Source organism: Colias eurytheme, chromosome 18, assembly GCF_061535395.1.
Source record: "Colias eurytheme isolate Ceu_HAF_F1 chromosome 18, ilColEury1 Martin Lab GWU primary, whole genome shotgun sequence".
NCBI classification, from domain to species: Eukaryota; Metazoa; Arthropoda; class Insecta; order Lepidoptera; family Pieridae; genus Colias; species Colias eurytheme.
In genome coordinates this window covers 10,446,977-10,456,532 of record NC_142997.1, presented here as the reverse complement: position 1 = coordinate 10,456,532, position 9,556 = coordinate 10,446,977, and the positions used below count along the sequence as shown (strand labels likewise).

Below are 9,556 nucleotides of genomic sequence, written 5' to 3'. Positions count from 1 at the left end.
TATTTAATACTTCACGTTAGAGATTAGGTATAACAATACATACATGCAATACATGCTTGCATTTATACTTTAAGTTTTAAGCAAACATATTATTTTGATATAACTAGTTAATCAAAATTACTTTTTTACTCATAATAGAGATTCGAATATTTTTATACAGTACATACTAACCTTATTTGTGATTTTAATAAAACGAACGCAACAAGTATCGATGTGTCATAATCAATGTCAAATTGTAGTTGACAATTGACGTTTTATGATGTATCATAGAATAATATAATAATTTATTGTTGTGAAAACTGAAAACAAATCGTGTTTCAAACCCAATTAAAATTTATAGAAATAAGACTTTATTATTAGCCAAATAAAAAGGTGATACTTATTATATACAACAATCTAAAAAATGGGTTTTCTAACGATTTTGAAGAAACTCCGACAAAAAGAAAAAGAAATGAGAATATTGATGCTGTATCCTTTTTTGTAAACAAATGTTTTATATTTAAAGGTTTTCTTATGAGATTATTTATAATAACCATTTTTTTTATGTCTATTAGCATTATATGTATAAAAACACGCTATTTAGCATATAATTTCTTTAACAAAGTAATTCAGGGGACTGGACAACGCCGGGAAAACTACAATATTGAAACGATTTAACGGCGAGCCAATCGACACAATATCTCCAACTCTAGGATTTAATATTAAGACGTTGGAACACAAGGGTTATAAATTGAATATTTGGGATGTAGGAGGACAAAAATCTCTCAGGTAAAAAGGTTATAAAATAGTATTGTATAACCTTAAGTTATTATGAGAATTATTCATAGAAAAATATTGTATGTATTACATCTAGATTTCTTCCAAATCAATTACATATTATCTTTAACAAAGGATTGCCTCAGGGACAGAGTTTATACATTATTTTATAGAGCATTATTCAAAATTTTATACTTGCTTACTGATTGACTTCTTCATTTTTATGGTATGTGTAATTTTTTCGTTCTATTAAATTGGAAAATTATTTATTTCGTGAAAATAAGTTATTAATAGGTAAAATAACAATCTTGCATTTCTAGGTCATATTGGAAGAACTACTTTGAAAGTACAGATGGTGTAGCCTGGGTAGTGGACAGCGCTGATGCTCGACGACTTGCAGACTGTGCCAAGGAGTTACACTCTCTACTGCGGGAGGAGAGGCTGGCTGGGGCCACTCTACTTGTTTTGGCCAATAAGTCTGACCTGCCTGGTGCACTTTCTTTACAGGAGATTAGGGAGGTTAGATGATTTTACATTGAATTTCAACTCCTGGCTATGGTTTTAAGTTAAATAATATTGCTAAGCAAGACAATTAGATAAAATTATATCTCCCAAACTGAAACTCAAACATTTATTTATTCAATTAGACTTCTTATAAAAGCACTTTTGAATCGTCATAACATTTTTCATTTATCACCTATTCGGAAAGCAGTATCTATGGAGAAGAACCGGCAAGAACCAGAACCTTTATCTTTAGAACTTTAATTTTATAAGTGTGCGTCCACACTGAATGCGCGGTGGCGGCGGCCTAGGCGGGCGCGACGAGCGGGCGCTCGCGGTGGCCACACCGACGCGCGAGCTCAAGTAGCGGTTCGACGTTTTTCGGGTGTTGCAAACTTTGGACGATTTGCTATTTTTACTGGACAGTCCGATTTTGAGATGAGATCACCATATAAGTTGTACACGAAATAAATAAAACAGAGGAATAACGGGTGAATCTTATATGAAGAATTGAGATTATACCCTACAAAATTACTGTGGTGTATATAAGTGTTTTAGATTGAATCGCACTTATAAATAAAGAAGTTTCACTTCAACAGTTAAGTATTTATGCTATTTTATGAAAAACAATAAAGGATATAATATAAGAAGTCGAGCGACAAGACCGAACTGGTTTGATACCCCCGCCGTCCGCGCATTGGGTCGCTTGCTGACTAGGCCCGTAGTGTGGCCAGAACGCGCGGATAGGAGAGTTTGAAAACTACGCGCGCTGGCTCGCTCATTACCGTCGCACTAGGCTTCCGCCATAGTCATTTCAATGTGGACGCAAAGGCGCGTTTCATACGTTTGATATTTCGCGCCCGCCGTCGCAACCGCGCTAGGCTCGCAGTGTGGACTTGCACTAAATCTGCACAAATAGGCTTTCTGATAATTAAAAATTATTCTTGTTTTAAATAATACAAAGAAGACTTTGTTTGTTTGAACACGCTCAGGAACTACTGGTCTGTTTTGAACAATTATTTTGGTGTTAGATAGCCCTTTTATCGAGGAAGGCTATATAAGGCTATATATCATCACGCTAAGACTAACAGCAGCGGAGCAATGCGGGTAGTAATTAATAATTTATATTTACTATCATCTATACACCTGTGTTAAAATCTAGAAAGTATAAAAAATCTTAAATTTTTTTTAAACAAACATTGCAGGCACTAGATCTGGACAGCATCAAGTCGCACCACTGGCGCATCGTGCGCTGCTCCGCGGTGACCGGCGAGAACCTGCTCGACGGCATGGACTGGATGCTCGACGATATAGCTTCCAGGATATTTACACTTGATTAGTTGTAGTTGGTACTGTTTGTAGCGGGCTTGATATTATTCTGTTACATGTTGAACTTTTTTATAATGATGAATGTTGTCTTGTTACAATGGATAATATACTAATATTATAAATGCGAAAGTAAGTAACTCTTGTCTGTCTGTCTGTTACTCAATCACGCCTAAACTACTGAACCAATTTGCATGAAAGTTGGTATGGAGATATTTTGATACCCGAGAAAGGACATAGGCTACCTTTTATTGCGAAATATGTACCACGGGCGAAGCCGGGGCGGACCTCTAGTGGATAATATGTGCAGATAATACGGATGCATTTCTTTTTTTACCTCAATGACTGAATAACGAATGATTTGTTTATCTTATAGTAGTGATGAATGCTTTTTTACCAGATGTGCTGAATGCACTCAGATAATATGCCGAATGCTATTACTAATATGAATCTTTTCATTCCAATGTCCATCCAAGCAAAACAGACAAGACTGATGAGTCTTGCATTTATTATATTAAGTATATGTAATGAATGTAGTATACATACATACAAATAAACATCAATTACAATTTCAGGTAAAATTATTAAGTTCATAATATCAAGCCCAATATTTATATGAACCGATGATACCTATGGATATTATTATTAATTGTTCTCAATACACTTGTATATTTTTAATTAACTGCTGTATTTAATTATTTATTAATACTCGCTAAAATAACGAAAATATAATCGTAATTTGCTAAAATTTCCACTGAGTTATTTTATATTTCCTCTACTTCTTGGCATCTTGCAATCAATCTGAAATCCTATAAAAGCATTTTTTTAATTAATAACTTTGTCTAAATAAGCACTTGCACAAATTCTATGTTCTTGAAAGTATAACACATTATGTAAAAAATCTGTGATCGCTTTTTTAAATAAAACATTAAAACAATTTGACTGTATTGTTTTTATTGATTCACTTAACACAATATCAAGTACCTTTTATTTTTATATTACACTATGAAACACTCATACTGGCCAAATGATAAAATTTTTCAGTACTTGGTTTTAATTCAGTTTAGTTTTCCATCACTTTTTTATAACTATAGTTTTAACTTATCACTTTGAGTTTGATTTTAATCAGCATGCATCATGATTCATGATAAAATAAAAGTCAGTTTTTGTAATAAAAAAAAATCTTCTAAAGTAAACCTATATTTTCTGAATGTCGACTTTATAAAATTACACATCCGAACTTAAATCTGCACTTTCAATACAAACTTCCTTATAAATATAAAAAATACCTATTCCAGGTCTAATGAAATCACATATACCTAATTTTCGTAATCAAAAGCACACTCCAATATTAGTTTATCATTTGGCCATACAGATAAAGGTCCATTTAGACAAGGGGAGTTTTATAAACCAGTCTTATGCTATCTCTGTCTTTCGTATGAAAAACGACAAGGACAGCATGAGACCAGCATATGCTATCCCCTTGTGTATATCAAGCATTAGGAATGTTCTGGATTATCGGAATCTAGTTTTTTCTCTTCTACAGTTTCAGCTTTAGGCTCTGGTTGCGGTATTTCTTCAGCTTTCTCTGGTACAATGTCATTTGGTACAGTCACATTTGAAGCAGTCACATTTGGTACAGTCTCATTTGGTACAGTCTCATTTGGTACAGTCTCGTTTTGCTCAGTGTGATCTGTACTGGTGTCCATTTTGATTTCTTCTGGTTCTGCAACTAAAAGACGTTATTACGGTTATGTTAAGAAATGAGTTATTTGAATTTACTTGCTGTAAAAGTTTTACATGTGATATTGTGCAAAATTATAACTGAAACATATCTATTTTTTACCACATATATATTTAGGATGTAGGCATATTTTCAATATATTGTGGTTCCATGAAAAAAGATAATAAAATTACTCACTTACTGATCTGCAATCAAAAGCCTAGATTAAAAAAAACTTAAAAATAACTTTGAGCCTATTACTTTATCTCAAAAAAATGTTTTATTATATAAACAAGGGTCCCTAAATCTTACCAGCAGTAGGTTCGTGCTCCTGTTTCATGTTCTTATCATCATGTTGGTCGTCTGCATCACTGTCTTCCTTATCGTCAGCGTCCATTGCAAATTTGTCTCGCTTCTTATTGCCGTTTTCTTCCAATTCCTGCAAATTTAACAAGTTTTACATAAAACCTATTAAACTACCATTTCAAAAATGTATTCTAATTGTCCGTATATGACATTTTACAGGTGACATTTTAAAATGTTCGTGTAATACTTTATTGGACGGATATATTTTAACCAAGGATTGAAAAATCGGCCCTTAATCAATATAACTAACATGAACGTGCTGGTCATGTGGCACATTGTCATGCGGATCGTTCTCCTTAGCGCCCGGTTTCTGCCGCAGACAGCGCTGCTCTATCCGCTGCAACTCCTCTTGAAGTTCCTGACGTTTCTTCGCCATGCACTCTGTTAAAAGTATTATAGTTAGTCTTTAGATGCCCGTCTGTCAAGTACCTCGTAATACTGTAAATGGTTATAGGAATTATTTGGGTTTGAATAACTTAAAGATGTTTGAAAAATCGAAAAGAAATGACAACTATGAGGTAGGATTCGACCCGTGTCTTCATCACCCAGTAATTAATTGACAGGAACAAGACATCTAATTACTAGCCTTTTACTAAGTTTTTTTAAACAAAAAATAATGTAATGGATGTAAAATGGAAATTACTTATGTTTTTTTATTTTAAACCTACTGCAAGCAATATACTCGTTAAGTATGGGCAGAGTGCAATACCTAATGTATTTACGTCTTTAATTTGAAAGTGGAGAGTTTATTTGCACATACACTAGCAACTATTGATTAGAACTCCTTTTCTACATTATTATTTTTAATATTATTCATAGTTAAGGGGAAAATATTAAGTCACACTTAATTTCTAATAAATATTATTAGTTAGATAATGCAAAAATTAATGTCAAACTGGCTGACATTACTTACTGCGATATAATGGACCATATTTAGCTGGAAACAGTAATTATTGGATAATTGCTTTTTATTAACTGTGTTTTATTAACAAATACTTGTGTTAATATAAACATTTTAGACCTACCCCTTACCATATTTTCTCTAAGTATATTTGTGAAAATAATGTCTATACAATGTGTTTAAAACTCATTTTAATAAATAATACTATTTAATTGACATAAACTTCAGGATCTATTAAAAGTAATCAATAAATATTTTCATCAATGAAAAGAAAATATAAAGACCATGCAGCAGTGCAGTTTCTAAACCTAATATTCTTCGAAAACCAGAAGCACTTACTTTCATGATACTTTCTACTAGACGTCAACTTTTCCGTCGCCTTTTCAGACATCCTCTTAGGCAGCCAGTATATGTGGGGCTTTGCCTTGGTGAGGATAAAGTTCCCGAGGCTGCGTTGCGACTCCTCCCACTTCTCGAACTCTTGAACCCTCATCATCTTGGCTTCTAGCGCTTTGATTGTCGCTTTCTTGTGTTCCCGCTCCGCAAATAATACTCGCCTCTCTTTTAATTCCCTTTCCTTCTCTTGCCGAGCTTGCTCCTCTATTTTTCTTTCTACTTGGGCTTTTTTATCTTCCTGTAATTTGTGAAATTTAAAATAGATTTGGCTTTACAAAAAAACTACTTTGATCTATTAAAAACAATTACCTACTTATTTATATTATAATATATGAGTCAGTTTAAAGTTATATTAAATATAATTAAAGCAAATGCATACATTTCATGATAAAAGATTAAAATATGTAGTTTTATCATTTGTATCTTTATTTTACAGCTAGGGCTGATACTAGAGCAAACAACCTCATAAAATAAATATGTATGTAATTACTTTAGTCTGTAACACAATCTCTTCCTGTTTGAACTTTTGCAGGGTCCCCAGAAGTGAACCGAAAATTCTCCTATTTCTAGTCCTTGCTTGCTCATCATCCCCCTGGGCTCGCAGGACAGCTGCTCTAGTGGGGAGCTCCCTGCACACTGCTGAAGATACCCGAGTTCTTTTGGGACCTGGTGCATCTTCCTCTCCATCACTATCATTAGTTTTTGCGGATAATCTGGAAGCAGTTAAAATTGTTAACAGCTATGTGGGTGGATAAAAATAAAGAAATTTTATATTGAATGGAAATTAAACATCCTTACAAATTGTTGTTTATTTTTAATTGTTGTATATTGCTAAACAGTTATTAAATTAAATTGTATATTCACCTGCTAAAAACAGTTTTAGTTTCATGTTTACGTTTGAAGAATTGGTCGTCGTTCTTATTTGCTTCTGTATACGAATTTCTGCCGCCTAGCCTAGGTCCTCCTCTAGAGTGATCACCGAAAGGATTGTATCTACTAAAAAGTAACAATAAAACGTAATTATTTTACCAAAAAACTATGAAAACTAGCGATGAAGCGACATAACTAACCTTTCATGATTGTATCGTCCTGATGTTTGTACTATTTTCTTTATGTTTTCGTCTAATTTGAATAAACTATTTCTCTCATTTTCTAATTGTGTACGTAAAGTACTAAATGATAACGCCACTTCTGTCCCCATAATTGTAAAAATCGATATATTTCTGAAGAAAAATTACAATTTATTGCTAAAATCACAGGTTTTAAGTTTAGGTTTTGACTTTTGACAGTTGACTTAATAAACAGATAAAAAATATACGATTGTTTTTTTTTCTGACAACATTTTATTTACAAAATAAGTGCACAATGCACAATAATTTTAGGTGATTTTAATAGATAAATTTTATTAATTTTGTGAGAGTTAATTCTAACGATTTTAACTAATATGAGATAGCTTACTATTTTTATTTACTAGCGATACAAGATAATAAATTACAATGTTACTAACAGAGGGCGCTAGAAGATAAATAATTGTATTCTAGTAAATTTCCGAAAGCCTCAACCGTTGGCCTCAACATAGTCAAACAACATCTCATTTCATTCTCTTAAATTTCATCATATTTCATGTTGAATTACAAAATATACAGTATATTGTTGTCCAATGCTTTTGTTAGAGTTGCGATTTGTTAACATCTTGTTAACATAGATGCAAACTCGATGCAAAGTATCAGATTAATAACAATAATAATACGGGCATTTCTCCGCAACTCGACGTCAAGCGCCTATTTTGCGTGAGAGAGGGAGGTGGGGGAAACCAGCTAAAATTGAAACCACCCGAGCTCCTCCATGAAGCCAAGCAGCTTGTGAGGGCTGCCAAAGGCTTCGGGGAGGGACCCGGGAGACCCCAGGTGTCTTGCCCTGTACTCCGCAACCCCCTTACATTCCATGATGACGTGGGCTGCCGTTTCCTCGGTCTCCATGCATGCTCTGCATAGCGGACTGTCTGTGATCCCTAGATTGAAGAGATGTTTGTTAAAGGGGCCGTGCCCTGTGAGGGTCCCTGTTATTACGCGTAGTTGCACTCTACGTAGGTTGAGAAGCCGACGTGCAAGTCTCGAGTCAATGTCCGGTAGGGCTTCTCTGGCTTGCTTGCAGTCAGATCTGCATGACCATTCCGCTCTCTGAGCAGTGCTAGTGAGCTGGGTAATCATCATCCGGGTCCAGCTAGCAGGTAGCGGTATAATGGGAAAAGGTCCCATGACCGGTGTTTCAGATGCCCTTCTGGCTAGTATATCAGCAGCATCGTTTCCACGTGAGCTACTGTGTCCTTTTATCCATTGTAATACTAGGGAATTTCCCAGGTCACATACCTTAGTAAGGGCTAAGTGACATTCAAGGGTCAACCCTGAAGTGAATTCATGGCTTTTGATTGCCATGAGTGCTGCTTTACTATCCGATAAGATCCGAATCGAATAGTTTGTTACATTTCTTTTAATTATGGCCGAAGCTGCAAGTAGAAGTCCTAGGCATTCAGCCTGAAAGACTGTATTATGGGGTCCCAAGGGGTGCGAGATGTTAATGTTTAGGTCCTCAGAGAAGACCCCAGCACCCGTGCCATTTCCAGTCTTAGACCCGTCCGTGAAGATTAGTAGGTCTTCAACGCTGTTGTGTTCTGACGTGTATTCACGTAGCTGTATCTTATATTTCTTGTCAAAGATGAATTGTTTTGGGATCTTATCACTTATGGCAAGGAGTAAGGACTCCTTCTCAGCTGCCATAGTTAAGATCTTACTGTGTGCTGTAGGCACCATTCTCCATAGGTTTTGTGTCTTTAACCTTACAGCTGTCGCTAGAGCTTCTTGTCTTACAAAAAGATGTAGGGGTGGCAGGTCGAGCATTGCCTCAATCGCAGCAGTCGGTGTTGTGCTCATGCTGCCAGTGATTGCCAGATAGGCGAGTCTTTGAAATCTCTGCAGTTTGCTTATAGCCGCCGATTGTTGTGTCTTTGGCCACCAAACCACAGAGCCGTAAGTTAGCATTGGTCTTATGACAGTTTTGTAGAGCCACATTGTGACTTTCGGGGAGAGCCCCCCGTAGTATCAGATTAACTTGAGGCTGAAAATAAAAATGGAAACGATACTAAAAATAATCTAAATAAGTACTTATATGGTTAGCTCCATTAATGTATGTCTGTGGTTATTTCATTTTCGATCGAATATTTCACCGGATAAATGAAAGAAAAGTCGTAACCAAAGCCTATAGATGCTGACAATATTGATGGTGTTGCAGTTGCTAAAATTGCTACATAGGTTACAAGCGAGAGGTAGGTCCCTAACAAGTAAGAAGTAGGTACTTAGCTCTTTTCTTCAAGACCCCACTGCATTATTTTTGGGGACACTGTACGCGGAAAGTAGGTAAAATATGATATACTTAAATTGCAAGCGACTCGATCTTCCATTTTCGTAGAAACACAACATTTAGAAGTACACAAACCTAAAATGTTATTACGAAATACGAACCTAGACAGTGATGAATGGTCTCCAAGAGTAATGTTGTGATGAAAACCTCAATTCGTTGTCAGTTAGTGA

The 9,556-nt window shown here is 35.2% G+C and overlaps 2 protein-coding genes across 2 annotated transcripts; one reads left to right on the top strand and one right to left on the bottom strand.

Moving 5' to 3' along the window:
* Positions 1–277: 277 nt before the first annotated feature.
* On the top strand, positions 278–3,520 carry Arl2 (ADP ribosylation factor-like 2). The gene is made up of 4 exons (XM_090112429.1): positions 278–468; positions 613–768; positions 1,077–1,275; positions 2,463–3,520. The coding sequence occupies exons 1-4, from the start codon at positions 404–406 to the stop codon at positions 2,595–2,597; spliced, it is 555 nt and encodes a 184-aa protein (XP_089968555.1). The 5' UTR covers positions 278–403; the 3' UTR covers positions 2,598–3,520.
* Positions 3,521–7,247, bottom strand: Pnn (desmosome associated protein-like protein pinnin). Its single transcript, XM_090112428.1, has 7 exons — positions 7,040–7,247; positions 6,834–6,965; positions 6,460–6,682; positions 5,913–6,207; positions 4,923–5,053; positions 4,619–4,745; positions 3,521–4,315 (listed from the first exon to the last, which is right to left on the bottom strand). Exons 1-7 carry the CDS (start codon positions 7,168–7,170, stop codon positions 4,083–4,085), a joined length of 1,272 nt encoding a protein of 423 aa, XP_089968554.1. The 5' UTR covers positions 7,171–7,247; the 3' UTR covers positions 3,521–4,082.
* Positions 7,248–9,556: the final 2,309 nt, after the last annotated feature.

Bases quoted from the DNA above. Each gene is read 5' to 3' on its own strand.
- Pnn (XM_090112428.1), bottom strand. From the start codon at position 7,170: ATGGGGACAGAAGTGGCGTTATCATTTAGTACTTTACGTACACAATTA. The intron at 6,966-7,039 runs GTTAGTTATGTC...GTTACTTTTTAG, and splicing joins GGACGATACAATCATGAAAG to TAGATACAATCCTTTCGGTG. The intron at 5,054-5,912 runs GTAAGTGCTTCT...TACTTTTAACAG, and splicing joins TAGTAGAAAGTATCATGAAA to AGTGCATGGCGAAGAAACGT.
- Arl2 (XM_090112429.1), top strand. From the start codon at position 404: ATGGGTTTTCTAACGATTTTGAAGAAACTCCGACAAAAAGAAAAAGAA. The intron at 469-612 runs GTATCCTTTTTT...AAAGTAATTCAG, and splicing joins GAAATGAGAATATTGATGCT to GGGACTGGACAACGCCGGGA. The intron at 769-1,076 runs GTAAAAAGGTTA...TTGCATTTCTAG, and splicing joins GGAGGACAAAAATCTCTCAG to GTCATATTGGAAGAACTACT.